Source organism: Oxyura jamaicensis, chromosome 4, assembly GCF_011077185.1.
Source record: "Oxyura jamaicensis isolate SHBP4307 breed ruddy duck chromosome 4, BPBGC_Ojam_1.0, whole genome shotgun sequence".
NCBI classification, from domain to species: Eukaryota; Metazoa; Chordata; class Aves; order Anseriformes; family Anatidae; genus Oxyura; species Oxyura jamaicensis.
In genome coordinates this window covers 6696046-6711774 of record NC_048896.1, presented here as the reverse complement: position 1 = coordinate 6711774, position 15729 = coordinate 6696046, and the positions used below count along the sequence as shown (strand labels likewise).

Sequence of the window (15729 nt, the reverse complement as noted above, 5' to 3'; positions counted from 1 at the left end):
CAGCGTGGCCAGCAGGGCCAGGGAGGTGATCGTCCCCCTGTACTCGGCTCTGGTGAGGCCGCACCTTGAGTACTGTGTTCAGTTTTGGGCCCCTCGCTACAAGAAGGACATGGAGGTTCTTGAGCGAGTCCAGAGAAGGGCTACGAAGCTGGTGAGGGACCTGGAGAACAAGTCTTACGAGGAGTGGCTGAGGGAGCTGGGCTTGTTCAGCCTGGAGAAAAGGAGGCTCAGGAGTGACCTTATCGCTCTCTACAGGTACCTCAAGGGAGGCTGTAGTGAGGTGGCGGTTGGCCTGTTCTCCCATGTGCCTGGTGACAGGACGAGGGGGAATGGGCTAAAGTTGCGCCAGGGGAGTTTTAGGTTGGATGTTAGGAAGAACTTCTTTACCAAAAGGGTTGTTAGACACTGGAACGGGCTGCCCAGGGAAGTGGTGGAGTCACCATCCCTGGAGGTCTTTAAAAGATGTTTAGATGTAGAGCTTAGGGATATGGTTTAGTGGGGACTGTTAGTGTTAGGTCAGAGGTTGGACTTGATGATCTTGAGGTCTCTTCCAACCTAGAAAATTCTGTGATTCTGTGATTCTTTCCTGAGGCCTCAAGTGCAGAAGTGCGGGTGCCTAGGAAACCCTACAGTGTTCCCAGGGCTTGCCCCAGCAGAGGTGTGTACTGGACCGATGGTCTCTCTTCACCTCATCCAGGTTTTTAATCAGACAACCTGAGCAGAGCTCGCAGTGCTGGCTACTGCGGCTCTGCTCCAAGGACACCTGGTCCCTGAGAGGAAGAATCTGTAGGGCTGCCTCCAAGTGAATCTGTGCTGGCTCTCTGGGAAAAGGGAACTCTGCTGAAGCCTCTGAAAACACTGTAATGGATTTGGTATGCCCAGTAACATCACCTGGATACAAGTGGGAAATGCAGTGCTTTGAAGAGGGTCACCGAAGCTGGGTTAATGTATTCTTGTGCCTTGCTCAACCTCCGAACTGGCAGTAAGACCCTACAGGGCAGAAGATGACCCCAAGGACTGCAGTTACTAACAGGTTTCTTATATGTGGATGTGCCTCCTCAAATCTTATCCACACTGCCATTTCACATGTCAGCAATGGCACATCTGGGGACCTTAAATTAAAGGGTTACCCAGTGTAAATAAACACGAGCTTGCACTTTGGAACTATTGACCGAGTTCCACCACCTGAACAATTTGTTAACGAGAGCTTTGGGCACTGGGAGGACGATGGCAAAAATCCCCCTCCTACTCTCCATTTGTCTTCTGGGAGCTTTTCTTGGTGCCGAAAGTACAGGTGGGTTCTTTTAAAAACCTAGGGAGTCTTTCACTTTTACCTGGGGGGGCTGGGGGGAGTTACAGGTTCGGGGACACTTTGTCACTTGACGCCGCCACAGCTTGTGCTGTCTCACAAGAGACAAGGGGTCAGAGGGACGGCAGCATTTGATATCTTCTCTATTTAAAGCTCTGACTCTTTTCTCAGGAATAAAATAACAGTTTTTATGCTGATTTTACACAGTGTTACAGGGATTAATTTTAAGAATGGGATTTTTCTGAAATTCATACAGCATTTAAGCTTTCAGAGCTCGGTTCAGCCATTCTGGAATACGTGCACGCACATGCAAAATGAAAACTGGGAAGCACGTCACTGGTGGAGTAACATCCACACCCTCTGTGCGCCATTGCTTTGTCCCAGCATACAAACAAGGACTTGCATCCATAAAGCAGTCATTGGGCATGCCACTGTGAGAAAAGTTTAAAGCCAAACCCAGTGTGAATTTAACAAAGACTGTAAGATGCAGCCAACACCGTAGACAAGACAGAGCAGTTGATGGATGTGGGCAATCGCACACAATAATGCAGGCGGTCGCGTGATTTATCTGTAGCAGCAACACTTCCAGCAGAGGCTGGTTTGCATCCAGTGCAAGTACTCGTCTGCTGCAAGGTCTTTCTTCTTTCATTAAAGCATTGCAAGGAACAGCTTAAAAAAAAAAAAAAAAGTGAGCAGATTTTAAAGTATATCAGAACCGTCATCCACCTGGGTGTATTTCCTAGAAAATACTACACTCACATGGCAGGCCAGCCCCTTGGCCCAGAGACCCATCTCACTCTCTCCAGCACTGATTTAGAAGTTGCTAAGTCACACGTGCGTGTACGCTTGGTGCGAGGATCACTTCCAGCCAGGGCGAGTGCAATGCCCATGGCCCCTGGGACCAGCCACCTTCGGTTCAAATCAAGTTTGGCTTGTCAAGCAGCATGTGGAATCAGTAAGGTACCAAGAAAACCTATGGGGATCTGATGGAGGTAAAGCTGCATTCATTACAATAAGTTCTCTCCGTTAACTGGGTTAGTTAGGGCAGATGCCTGGCACATCCCACTGGGAAGAGCTGAAGGAGCAGGCCTAACGCAGCGGTATCACACCATGCTGGGCCACGTGCCTGGTTCCCCAGGTGCTAACCACACAGAGAGCTCAGCAGAGCCACAGAACCAGGGCTGCTCAGTCCCTCCCACTCAAGACTTTTCTGCCCAGCTCAGGTTGAGGCTCACATTGTAGGGAAAAGGGTTTCCTCCAGTGAAACTTCCTCCTTCCTTCATGTCCCACACGTGAAACCCAACACTTGCAGCTGGGGCTGGGTTTTAGCAGACGACTCCATGGGGGCTACCGTGTTTAAACCAAGCCTGGCTTCTTCAGAGGCCAGTGCTTTCCCCATCAATACCTACTGCCAAACAATCAGATTAAGGTCAGGAGTTTAATGCACTCCCTTTCTTTTTTTAACTGAAAGCATGAGGAAGGCAAAGGTGCGAGCCTGCTTTATAATGATTAAAATCATTGCAAAAACAATTAGTATGGTTCCTGGCAAAGAAAGTGTTAGGAGAAGGGGAGGATTATACCATCGGTGGCATGGCATAAATAAGAGCAACCCCTCCTGGGCTCATGAGAATCCAATTAACCTCTGTGGCTTTGGAGAGGCTGGGATCTGGTCTCGACTGAGAGCAGAAGTTATGCCTGAGCAGCAATGACCTATACATGCCCAAAGCACTTCCAGCACATGGCTCACAGACCCATGTCCCAGGAGGCCACCACCAACTCCAAGAAGAGCTGCTCTGCCATGCCATCTGGTGACAAAAAGGGACACAGCTGTGAGCGCTAAGGGAGGCTGGAGAGGCAAAGCAGCAGGCTCTTCTGGGCCATTTGTGTCTTTTCTGGAGTGGCGGTAGGGGGAAACAGTGCCCAGCAGGGGCTGGTGTCTCTGGGAGGTGGGACACAAGTTTACAGAGGTTCATAATCTGACAGGTAAATCCTCCAGTGGTTACAGACACAGAAACACCTCCTCCAGCTTGGGGAGCAAGGCCAGTGCCAGCTGGGAGCACATTTGTGGTAGCACCACGATGGGACTGCATGTCCTTGCACCCTTCACCAGGTGGCCACCACAGGGAGGCTGGTGGCCACCTGGACATCCCCAATGGACCCAGGGACAGCAGGTCAGAGTCAGCAGTACACACCCCACCTGCATGACCCGGCTCCCTTCTGAAGTGGTGAGGAGGGCTCGTGTCACCCTCTGGCCAGCACAGCCACAGAGACAGTGGTGCCAGGGCACCTGGGCAAGAGTCAGAAGTAGAGTGAGAAGCACATGGCCCCAGGCTTTCAAGAGCCACAGCTGCTTGCAGAGGTAAATGACCTTTTACAGCCAACACAGGCACAGAGAGTTAAAGTAGGATGATTTCTGTGTTCAAATAAGACCTCACTAAGCAGCAGTGTGAAAAAGCCTATTATTCTGCCCTCTTGAATAGCTTATTCCAGTCTGCACATGTATGATAGGAAGTATTCACACCATCTGCTTCAGGGTATTTTAAGCATCAAACTTCAGTGCTCCTAATCACCCTCTCGCCATCAGCCATTTCTGTCTACTGACTGCTTTGACTCCAGGTTCTCCAGATCTGATCCCCTGGATTGCAGTTAAGTTTGACACCAAAGAAATCTCAAGTAGATGTCAGCACTCCTGAAACATCCCTGGCTATGGGGCAATGGGAGATGAACCCATGAAAAGGGCTCGCTTTCTGGGAGAGCAGAGCCCTGACAGCCCATCCCAGCTGCATCGCATGGTACATGCTCTTCTGTAGCCTGCATTTCTTTTCAAATTGCAGTCTTTATTGAGAACAAAGAGGCAAGCGAAGTTCTGCGCAGGCAAAGGCGAGCCAATTCGAACAGGCTGGAAGAGGTTATTTCTGGGAACCTGGAGAGAGAATGCATAGAAGAAAAATGCAGCTTTGAAGAAGCCCGGGAAGTATTTGAAAACACAGAGAAAACTGTGAGTATCACAGCTGCAAAATGGCAACACCTTTTTCCCCCAGCCCTCACTTGCTGGAACAGTTCAGGCGAGGCACAGAGGGAGAAGGAGGAGCAAAGAGCAAGGGGGAAAGGTCCAAGAGCCAGGTGCAGCACCCGTCACCTCTCGATTCTCAGTCACAATCCATCTGTTGGGCTGGGGAAAAGCTTTAGAAGCTTGGTCACCACCAAGACTACTGAAACAGTTGTTTTCCTTCAAGGTTTTTACTTTAGCTTTGGAGTCATCCTTTACTACTCTATCCCACGAATTAGAAGTTGAGGGAAACTTCTTTTTATTTTTTTTTTCTTTGCAGATGGAGTTTTGGAAAACTTACATTGGTAAGAGCTGCTTTCTTCATGTTCACATGCAGAATATTCATCCCTCAGTGCATAAGTAGCAGGTGCTTATTGAAACAAAATGTGTTTCAGAATTTGGAAATTGTTTTACCGCAGAATTGGTCAGTCATACACCCTAACTGCTGTAGCCACCAAGCCTGTGCCTGTCTCACTTGTATACAAATTGCAAGGATAAAAAATGTACTGTTTTTTTTTTGGAAGAAACTGCCCAAACCTCCAAGAACAAAACCAGTTTGCACAGTGGGCTGGATCCAATGAACCCAGCTCACATTCTGGGCTTGTAGTGTCAGCTGTAGCACAGTGTAGAGCAAGACATCAGTAATTAACCCACCCCTGCCCCTCCAAGTAGTAAATGCTCTGTTCTCAAGCAGAGGTCTCCAGATACAGCACAGCTTCATGCAAGCACAGTGTGAACCTCTGTAAATGCCAGATTAAAGCAGAGCCTTGACATGATCACAGCAAACAGTTGTTTGCTATTCACACCAATGGTCCCAAACCTTTACTTCTCCACCACTTTCTTTATAGTATCTTTCTTCCCTTTCAACCTCAATCCCCCACGACTCCTTGGTCCCTTATGAATAAGATTTCAATGACTACTAAAACCTCTGAAACAAATTTTAAGGACATTTTGGTAAATGAACTGCTTTGTAGACTGGCAAAGCGCCCAGAACATCTCACTATCAAGCCTTAAATAATTTAGATTAGTCAGTCCAGACTATAAGATAAAATAATTATTTATGCATTTTAGGACGGTCCTCTGAAAAACCAACTGATGAAACTCAACGCTGCATTTGTTTCCCTGTCACTGTAACCAATTAGCCCACCAAAAATAACAAACACCTTCTATTCCTGGTCATTCAGAGCACCCGCCTTGCTGTTCAGCTTACAAGCTGTTGCTCCCAACACGTGCAGCCCACAGGAGCTCACCCGCTTCCACCTTGGGGTACCAAAGTCCGATCGTCCTCACCAGGCAGCAATAGCAGCCACCACCCAAACCTTATATGCAAACCCTGATATGCCTTAAGCAAGACAAAACCATCCTGTCCCTGCTTGCAAACTGCCTTCTACGTCCCAGCCTGTACCTCAAGGCATCAGCAACAGCCACGCTTACTGGTGGGACATGAATACATCAGGACGTTCCCCTTCCTTTTGCATCACCATTTCAAAGCACCCTTCCCTGTGTTTTAATATTACTGATTTACTCTTTGAAAGCGCTGGAGCACCAACTTTGCGATACTGGATATTTTTACTATAGCCTCAGTTACCCAACTGTAGGCAGCTGTGAAAATAAAAACCTTGACACATAAAGAAAAATCTAGCCCCTTTAATAGTAGTAAAATATTGAGAAAGAAAAAGCAATGACCTAGACTCACAACTCATATAAACTGAGAAGTCTCCAGACCCAACATGCAGGGAAAGACTGGAGTGTCAAAACAATTCAGATTAGGAAATCCTAATCACTCTTGAGGAAGTAAGTCTTCCAACTTCAGCTGTCCAGCCTAGCCAAGACATAAAATCCTGCTAAGATGTCACATTAGGGAGATGAAACAAGCAGAATTAACCCATAGGAGACAGCGTATGTAATTGGGCCTGCTGTAAAGCACTGCTGCTGCTGTTACCCTAGTGCTGATGCTGGCTATTGTGCACTTGTGTGCCAGAATCTGACTTATTTTCCATTATGAAGATGGAAGGCACACAGCCTCTTGCTTGTCTTAACAGGAGGCTTGCACACAGCAAGGCTCCAGCACTTCGCTGGCACTGGCTGTGGTGGACACGTTTGTTAATTCTCCTGTCTTCTCGCCAAGATGGAGATCAGTGTGACCCCAATCCATGCAAAAATGGAGCTGTCTGTGAGGATGCCGTAAGTTCCTACGTGTGCTGGTGCCCAGCTGGGTATGAAGGCAGAAACTGTGAGATAGGTATGTATGGGGGGCTTGTCCCGTGATTGTTCTGCCCTTTTTGAAATCCCACCTCATCAAAGCAGGCATAAAGATTTTCATCCTACTCGAGGGCTGGTTTGGACACACACTGCCTTGCTGTGAGCCTATGTGAATGTGCAGATGTAGCCCATTGGCAGTGGGATAGCAGGGGGACACACCGTGGGATATAGGAACAGATGTGTCCCTCCTCTCCCTCCCCAGCAGAGCCCCAGCTCCACCTCCGGCAGCCCCGCGCTGCCTGCTCGTACGCAGGGCTCAGCAGAGTCTCAGGCTCAAGGTCTGCTCAGTGCACTGCAGCTGCCAGAGCACATGTTGACACAGACCTTCCTTTATCTCCCCAGCACAAGCCTTTCCAGGGTTGTTCATCAGCCAGGGATGACACACGCCCACTGAAAGCAAGAGTTTTACACCAGCCCCGGTGCAGCCCCCATGATTTCACTCCTCCTTCCCGTTCTCACACCAGGTGCTGAGGGCGTAGGACTAGCACAACCTCCTCACAACTGCACTCTGCTAAATGCATCGTTCTGATTAGCACCAGCAACCTTGAGTCTACAGGAAACAAAAGGCAAATATTTTCCTGATGGGTTGAGGAGTTTATGAAAACTGAACAGAGGATAATTTAAGCAAGAGGGATATTCAGCTCTTATATTGATAATATAATCAGGGGCTGTGCAACTCACATAATGTGCTAGACTCACTGCACTAATAAAAGATTCCCTTTCTACTTGTGCTTCTGCTCTGTCAAGAGAGGAGCATACGTTAAAAAGAGCATTTCAAAGCTGCATCAAATTTAAATAGTCTCATTGCAGATTTCTCATGGAAGTGAGACAGGAGCAAAAATAGCACTAGAAGTGAGGCGTGAAAAGGATCTCAGCAAAAATAGTAAATGATGGCATTAAAATGGCTACAGGAAGGGAGGTGTCCTTGAGAAGGTAGGAGTGGAGTTAATCTGCTGTGAAGCTATTTGAAAACTCCCTGAGAATTAAAAGGGTACCTGCAGATTAGTGGATTTCCACTTCCAAGGGATGGTGTTCTCATGACAGAATGAGAAGTGGGATGGGAGAAGGCACACCCAACGTGCTGGGACTCTCACTGAGCCTCGGGTTGCCCTACGAATGCTGGGAACCATTGCGTCAGAAGTCTAGCTGAAATGGGTCCTCCACGTCAGGCTGCAATGATTTGTAGGTATGTCAGGAAGAGCATATCGTTTTGCTTGAGGTTTCAAATTCAAAGACCAGCAATAATCCCGAGACAAAGCCTTCCTAGGGCTCAGGCTTTGCTCCCACTGGATATGCAGTGCTCTCCACTGGCACCTGTGCCGTGGTTGGATTTCCGTAAGCAGAAGGGAGGAAGGGAACACGATGGTGGGGAAATCACATGGCTTGTAACCAAATATTTGCAGCAGTCCTTGGGGGTCAGGCTGCCAAATTTCAGGCAGCTCTGCAGGGCCGAGCAGCTCCAATCACATTGGTCTTTCATGCAGGGACTGCTGGAGGTCAGAGCCGGGGCTGAGAGGCACCTTGCATAGGACCGTGGCCATTTCTTCATCCTGCCTTCTCAAAGAGGTGCTTGGCCCTCTGTCAATATGAACAGGGATGGGATTTGCAAAGAGGACATTCCCTTGCAAACAAGCATCCATTTTGCATAGTCTAGAACAACGGGAATGAGCTATTGGCTGAGCCCAGAAGCCCAGGTACAACAACCCTGATCAGTCATATGTCAAAGAGCTTTCACATTTCCTTTTTAATTTATTTCAGACTTCACTTGTGCAATTAAAAATGGAGGCTGCAAGCACTTCTGCAGGCACGACCCACCGCAGAAAGTCGTGTGCTCCTGCGCCGCTGGCTATAAACTTCAGGAAGATGGAAAGTCCTGTGAACCTGCAGGTTAAACTTTAAAGCATTTTTAAGAGATTTGGGTTAAAGTTTCTAAAGTCTTCTTCTGGATTTAGACACACAAATCTCACAGAAATGCTATGTAGAGTTGGAACCCGACCTCGTTCTCTCACTTAGCAAACATAAAGAGCCTGACGCTGCACTTTCCCAATGGCAGATGTGGGGTCACACTGGTAAGATGTGATCCGAGCACCCTTTTTTTGGCCTAGGTGTAAAAGAGGAGGGTAGATATCTATTTCACACAAAGCAAATGCCCCTTTCAGAGGGCTGCTCACATGGGCACATCTCACACTTGCAGCTATTCTGTATTTCCAGATATGGACCAGTAATTTTCTGGAGACAGAAATACAGAGCTCAGCTTTACCCATACAGGCCGAGCTTCCTCCTACCATCTCCCAGTAGGAACTACTTTTTAGTCAGTGACCCTGCACCCAGGATGCTCCGGGCTTTTTTAAAGCCTCAGGCAACCTTTCTGCCTGAATATCCTCCTAGAGGTCTCTCTCTTTGCAGAGAGCTGTGCAGTGTCCCATAACTACCTGAGTCCAGCGGAGACAAGTGAAGCTTTTTGGTGGTGCGGCCCTCCCGTCAGCGTGGGGACGCACACAAAAACCCTCAACAGGAATTGCACTGCATGGGTCACCTGCGGTGCTAAGGGGCAAAATGAAGGCAGCCAAAGGGGGTGGAGGAGAAATGCAGTACTTGAGGTTGCTAAGGAATAGCTAGTTCTTGTTGCATTCCCCCCTGATTTTTAGGGATCAGACTCTCAGCCCGAGTCACTTGCAATGCTTTCTGCGAAAGGAGATTATTGAGAGCTAGAGCCACTTCCAATGGACCAGAAAGTTTCACTTTTAGCAACAATATCACCTTTTGGGTTAGGTAATTGCCCTTCCTGCAAAAGCTTAGCTTTTATTGGCTCTGAAACCCTAATTTCCTAGCCTAACTTCACAACAGTGCTTTCCCTCACTGAGCACTTATTTGAGCCCTACTCCTAAAGTGGACTGTTTAAGGAAATGCAAAATCTCTGTAGGCCACACTTACATCTGATTTTACACTAATGTTTGTTTGCACAGTGCTGTCAAAAGCTTTTCAGATGAAAGACAATGCCTGATGCTATTTACTATTTTGACTGCCACTATCAGCAGGGATTCGGCACACACTGCGTAGGAGAGAAATGGGAAGAGCTCATCTAAAATGAGCTTACAGATGAGGTCTTGATTAACAGGAAAATCTACAGCTCTAGCATGAGTTTATTAATGTTTTCCTCACCTTGGTGCCAAGCAGGATTATCTGTACAATTGGCAGATATTATTTCCTGCCCTCTCCCAGCTGGACTTTTATTGTTCTGGAGTAACTTGCTGTAGAAATGTCAGCCAAACAGCCGGGCTGCCCAGCACAGCAAGCCTCCCAGGCATGCTCCTCAGCATCCCGCTAAATAAAGGCACAGCTGCACCATCCCATCCAACATGTCCCCTCTCTCACAAGCTTCCTCCTTTATAAAAGCTGTTCAGAACTCATGTCCAAGGCCCAGGAAGCCTTTATGCTCTTGCTACTCTTGCATATTGTCTGCACTGCTGCTCTGGGCCCCGGTCAGTTCATTTACACACCCGCTCATCCCCAAACAGGGTGCTGGGAGGAGACAGCATCTGTCTCCTTGCCTGCTCCTTCAGTTGCTGTCACTGTCAATGTGACACACAACCAGGCATAACCATGTCCGTTTCTCTCCCAGTGCCATATCCCTGCGGGAGGATCACGGCTCCTGATGTGAAGAGGAAGCTCACCCGAACCATAAACACCTTCGAGCACTGGTACATCACCACCAATGATGAGGATGACACCCATGATGAGGCTCTCAACATCACAGAAACCCCCACCACTGCCACCACCAAGAAAATCATACCGATAAATAAGACGGACACCCGGGTGGTCGGGGGATCAGACAGCATGAAAGGCCAGGTGCCCTGGCAGGTACTGGCTGTTTCTGCCTCTCCCTCGTAACCCCAGCAGTTGCTCTGTCTAGGCAGTTCTGAACTCAGGATCAGCTTACTTCGACACACTCCAAACCTGTCTCTGAGGATAGTTTAGCAATAGATCTCAGGTCTAATAGGAATACAGCTTCTTTTTGAATGTGGTTTCATGCCACAGCAACATAACTTGCATGGCTGGAGGCCTACCTTAGCAGTCAGAGTCAAAGCAGCTTCCTCTGGGGAACACAGCTTTGCAAGGAAAAACGCAGCTCATTTTTCAGTGAAGCCACACTGAACAGTGGGAAATACCATTCACGTGCAATATTCTGGTTCTGTCCTGTTGCAAACTCCGGCACAGACCGACAGTACTGATGGCAAAGTGGCCTATGCAGGGAGGCCCACTTGTGCAGATCAGCCAAGAGGAGAACCAGAAAGTTAAGCATAAGAAATCAGTCCCCGTAACAAAAGTCAATGTGCATGCTACCAGCCCACCAAGCCTGGCGAGCTGGCTGTGCTCGTGGAGACCTTCACCTCACCGGGCACCCCCCAGGACGGTTCTGCTTGCCCTTCTGTAAGCTGGCAGATGAAGACGCTCGGCCTGCGGGGGATTCGGGCAGCGGGCTGATGCCTGCTCTCTGGGGCTGGCCGCAGTGCTGGGAGAAGGGTCTCGGGAGCCTTGCAAGGAGCTGCCCGGCCAGGACCCGCCCCAGGCCGGGTCCCAGCAGCAGGGTGCAGGCGCCGAGCTGTGCTGCCCTCCCGCGGCCTGCTGCTGCCGGCGCTCGGCTGCAGCTCGGAGCTCCAACAGCCCAGGCTGCCGGCGGGTCACGGCCTGGGGGACACCAGGCAGCCCGCGGGGGATGAGCCGCGGCACGGGGAAGGGACAAAAGGGGCGAAATGTAAAGGAAATCGGGACACAGGCCGCCGAGGTGGCTGATCGATTTAATTAGAGAGGTTTCGGCGTAAGGGATGGCCTGGCCGGTGCCTTGTGAGCACCCGGGGGAGCTAGATGCTCATATGGTGTGGGTAGTCAGCCCCTCGTCCCCAGCTTCACAGCTAGGTATGGAAGCGAATAGATTTGGGAAACTCCATGTTTTAAGCTGAGGTGTGTGTTTGGGCCATCTGCCCCCCCAGCCTGGAGCAGGGAGAAGCAGAGCAGGACAGCAGCTCGTGCGCAGGACAGCATCAGGCACCCCTGGGCTGCACTGAGGTAGGGCCACGGGGGCTCCTCGAGGAGCAGCGCCTAGCACACAGTGAGGGGCCTGGGGCAGCGGTGCCTCTGTACCATTTAAATACAGCCCACCCTACAGCCAGACCAGCCCTGTGCATCTCCCTCTTCTCCCCTGCCGATTCACATGAACCCCACAGCTGTGGTTTCCTTCTCCTCCCACAGGTTCATCTGGTGGACAGCGAAGGCCTGGGCTTCTGTGGTGGGTCCATCGTCAATGAGAAATGGGTGGTGACGGCGGCACACTGCCTGAAGCCAGGGGACAACGTCACGGCTGTGGCAGGTAAGCACTGCAGGCGGCACTGGGCCAGTGTGGGCGAGGGACTGGCTTTAGCACCAGAACCACGGGCTGCTGGTCATCTGGCAACAGCTCAGCCTGATCGCAGAGAGCCAGAGAGAAACCAAGGCTGCCTAGAAGCCCACTAGGCATCAGTGAAGATGCTGCTGATCAGCCAGGGTGATGTATTTTGGTCTCTGCTGCCCACATGGGACCTCAGCAGGGATTTCTGCTCTTCCTGGGGTCATGCAGAGTTTCCAGTCGACTCTTAGAGAACAGAACAGTTTAGTGTAGATGGTGCAAGAGTGGCATTAGCAGCCTGACTAACTGCTTGCAAGAAGATAACTGCTTTTGCTCTTAACTCTTTTAGAAGTAAATAGAATTATGGAATAAAGTAGAGAACACAGGCTGGCATGTGGGCAAGCGTGCTTTTCCAGCAGGCTCTCTGGGGAGTTAAGCAGGCAGGGGCAGCATGACCAGACCACACAGCAAGAGATGCTACAGCTTTGCAAAACAAATGTATCTTTGCTGGAAAAATGGTATTTCCCTGTGATTCTTGTACCCAGCTGCTACAGGCTGCCTGCTGATAATTCAGTGCATGGCCTTGGCAAAGTGGTGCAGTGCCATGTTTCACAGCTGTGCCAGAATCATCTTCCCAAATTGTTTCTCCCCTCTATGAATATCTAGTATAGGGGGCACACTGATAGAGTTGGTAATAGCTACCAGCAATGTTTGCAGGAGGCGGGGAAGTATCTCACTTTCTGTTTAAACACTATCAAATGTATTACTGATAAGAATGAGATTTTACCTGAGCCTTGAAACACTAAGTTCATATCTACATAAATCAACTTATCTTGGGACTCCATCTGCATCTTCTACATTGGCACAGCTGAGCTCTTGGCTGTGCCTGGTTGGCCTGCAGAGCTGCTCGCCATGGGGCTGGGAACCCCCTGCCCTTCACTGACAGGATGAGGCTCACAGCTTGCACACAGCTTGTTTTTGCTACTGACTTTCAGGCAGCTCTGCTTGAGAGCCCAGCACAAACCCACAAACATGAGAAAGTACAAAATTCCAAATGCAACAAGAACCATCCCCTGGAAAAGTATGTTTCAGCTAGACAGAGGTTGTGCGTTTGCAGCATCTGCATGCAAACAACCTCCCCTTTCCAGCTTGCTCACACACAGCACACCCCCCTGTTCAGGATCTGTTCCCAGCCAGCCCCCCTCACACTACCTGCACACTGCTCTGCAGCACAGCTGGGTCTTCAGGGCAAGGTTTGGGGCAGACAGCAAGTCAAGAAAGCAAAACACTATTTTGCAGGGCTCACACAATATACGGATAATATCTGAGTCCTTCACCTCCATTCATGCTAGGTGTTCAGCTTTATTCGTAGCATCCTGGGAGGCCCAAAAAATAATAGCAGGGGGTGGAAGAAGCATTCCCATCCCTTGTCCTTTTTTTTTTTCTCTACACTGTCATAACTGATGCATATTTCCAGGTCCCCAGCAATAGTAAGCAGCTGTAGCACACACACAAAAAACCAAACCTCTCAAACTCTCCCCCACTTCTGTCTTGCACTTACACTGTAGAAACACTGCCTGAATGGAAGCTGACATTCACACTCTGCTGAAAAAAAAAAAACCTTCACAGAGCACAGCAGCAGCATCAGCCACCAAAACCGCCTTTGCCAGGCGACAGCCTCCCCGTGAATACAGAAAGCTGCCTCACCTCTCTCGGCAGAGTCCTCGCTGCTCCTCGCAGGCAGATGCAGCAGACACAGGACACAGCCAGGGCCAGGGGCGCTGCAGATATTGTTTAGAGATCGTATATTCTGGAGATTACAGCAAAGCGTGTGGAAATACTGCGGCGGGGGTTAAACGCACCCTGCGCCTCTTGGGCTGCAGGAGAAGCCATCCTGCTCGCAGCCCTCGGCATCACCAGGTCGTGGGCAAGGCAGGGACTCAGCTCCAGGCACAGCCCAGCCACCGGCCAGATCCCCCAGAGCTTCCCTCTCCCTCAACCTGTTGTCACAGGGCTGGGAAGGGATGCGATCAGCTGCTGGCAACTCAATCACGGGAGCCTGAGGCGGCAGCACCCTGCAACTGCCGGCAGCTGAGCCTCGGGAGGCAGCAGGGATGCAGGGCACCTGTGGGGGGCATTTAGGGCTGGCTGCTGATGCCATCCTTGAGCCCTGTGCTGCCTTGCCATGGTGCTGGGTGCTCTGTGGGGTTTGGAAAGGGGAAGATCAGGTTCCTTTCCACTAATCAGTGATGTTTTTAAACACAGACTTTTAATTCTGGAGGCTTTCCCCTTGGATGCCAGGGCAACGCCTGCTTTGCACCCCTGTGAAAGTGCTAAATCCTGAGAACAGCCACACTGCTACAGATCTCAGCAAAAGCCCCCAGCCCAGCTGTACTGGGAGGTGCTGTGGGTCTCGCAGCTGCAGTTGCTGCCACATGCAGAGGGGATTTGGCACTCGCTCAGCTGCTGAGTGTCCAGTGCCACATCCAGGGGCTGTGGGGACCCAGCAGGTGCTGCTGTGTGAGGCCACCCAGGGCTCGGGTGTGTCGAGCTCATCCCCATTGTGCTAGGCTGGGGTGCTTTTGTATCACAACGGCACTGTCACAACATCAGCCTGGCCAGGGCCTGCACACGTCCTGCAGCACCCTCACTCTACAGGGGAACCAGCTCAAGCCCGTTTTTCTCCACAGGTGAATACAACACGAATGAGGATGACAACACCGAGCAGCGACGTAAAGTGGTGAAAATTCTTCCCCACCCCACGTACAATGCCTCTGTCAACAAGCACCACAATGACATCGCCCTCCTGGAGCTGGACCAGCCCCTCACCTTCAACAGCTACGTCACCCCCATCTGCATCGGCAGCCGGGAGTTCACCAACATGCTGCTGAAGCACGGGCAGGGCATGGTGAGCGGCTGGGGCAGCACCTTCTACCGCGGCAGGCCCGCCGTCATCCTCCAGGTGCTCACAGTGCCCTTTGTTGACCGGCTGACCTGCCTGAAAAGCACCTCCACCTCCATCCAGCAGAACATGTTCTGCGCAGGCTTCTCGGCTGGCGGCAGGGACACCTGCGGGGGGGACAGTGGGGGCCCCCACGCCACCGAGATCGAGGGCACCTGGTTTCTGACGGGGGTCACCAGCTGGGGCGAGGAGTGTGCTAAGCCAGGCAAATATGGCATCTACACCAAGGTCTCCAAGTACGTGAAGTGGATCAAGGAAAACACAAGGCTTACCTAACCGAGGCGACATTCCCGCTGGATGGACTGGTTAGGTGGAGACCGCAGCCATCACTTCCCGTTTTTCAGAAATCATTGCGTTTTAATAATCATTTCCAAATGAACTAATTTCTGTTCTTCGAAGGCAACAGTTGAGAAAACTCGGTGTAAATGTATCAGGGAAATAAAAAGCCTTTTTAATCACCTGTGACTGCATTCCTGAACACCCCAACACTGCTGAGGTCAGGTAGATTCCCAAGCCCTGCATGCCCACAGCTGACACACAGCCCACAGCTGCAGCTCGGGCACCAAGCCCATTTCTCCCCTCCCACATCCCTCACCCCTAAAGGGGCTGTCAGTGCCTGCCAGTGTCCCCCCTGGTCCCACTGCAGCCAGTACCCGGGACGGGCGCAGGGGGCCAGTAATGGAGACAGACTGAGCCAAGGCAGGACTGCAGCAGCTGCCACTTCAGTCTCCTTGCCACCACATCCAGCAAGGAGTTAACCAGAT

General features: G+C 50.6%; 1 protein-coding gene and 1 long non-coding RNA gene across 2 annotated transcripts; one reads left to right on the top strand and one right to left on the bottom strand.

Annotated features, from left to right (window-relative positions):
- Nucleotides 1-1140: 1140 nt before the first annotated feature.
- On the top strand, nt 1141-15423 carry F9 (coagulation factor IX). The gene is made up of 8 exons (XM_035325465.1): nt 1141-1294; nt 4144-4307; nt 4639-4663; nt 6487-6600; nt 8379-8507; nt 10243-10481; nt 11871-11988; nt 14694-15423. The coding sequence occupies exons 1-8, from the start codon at nt 1228-1230 to the stop codon at nt 15239-15241; spliced, it is 1404 nt and encodes a 467-aa protein (XP_035181356.1). The 5' UTR covers nt 1141-1227; the 3' UTR covers nt 15242-15423.
- Nucleotides 1399-14682, bottom strand: LOC118166510. The gene is made up of 2 exons (XR_004750539.1): nt 13711-14682; nt 1399-1978 (listed from the first exon to the last, which is right to left on the bottom strand). It is a non-coding gene; the product is annotated as an uncharacterized LOC118166510 (long non-coding RNA).
- Nucleotides 15424-15729: the final 306 nt, after the last annotated feature.

Coding starts and splice junctions, on each gene's coding strand:
- F9 (XM_035325465.1), top strand. CDS start 1,228: ATGGCAAAAATCCCCCTCCTACTCTCCATTTGTCTTCTGGGAGCTTTT. Junction 4,308..4,638: donor TTGAAAACACAGAGAAAACT/GTGAGTATCACA, acceptor TTTTCTTTGCAG/ATGGAGTTTTGGAAAACTTA. Junction 11,989..14,693: donor CAACGTCACGGCTGTGGCAG/GTAAGCACTGCA, acceptor TTTTCTCCACAG/GTGAATACAACACGAATGAG.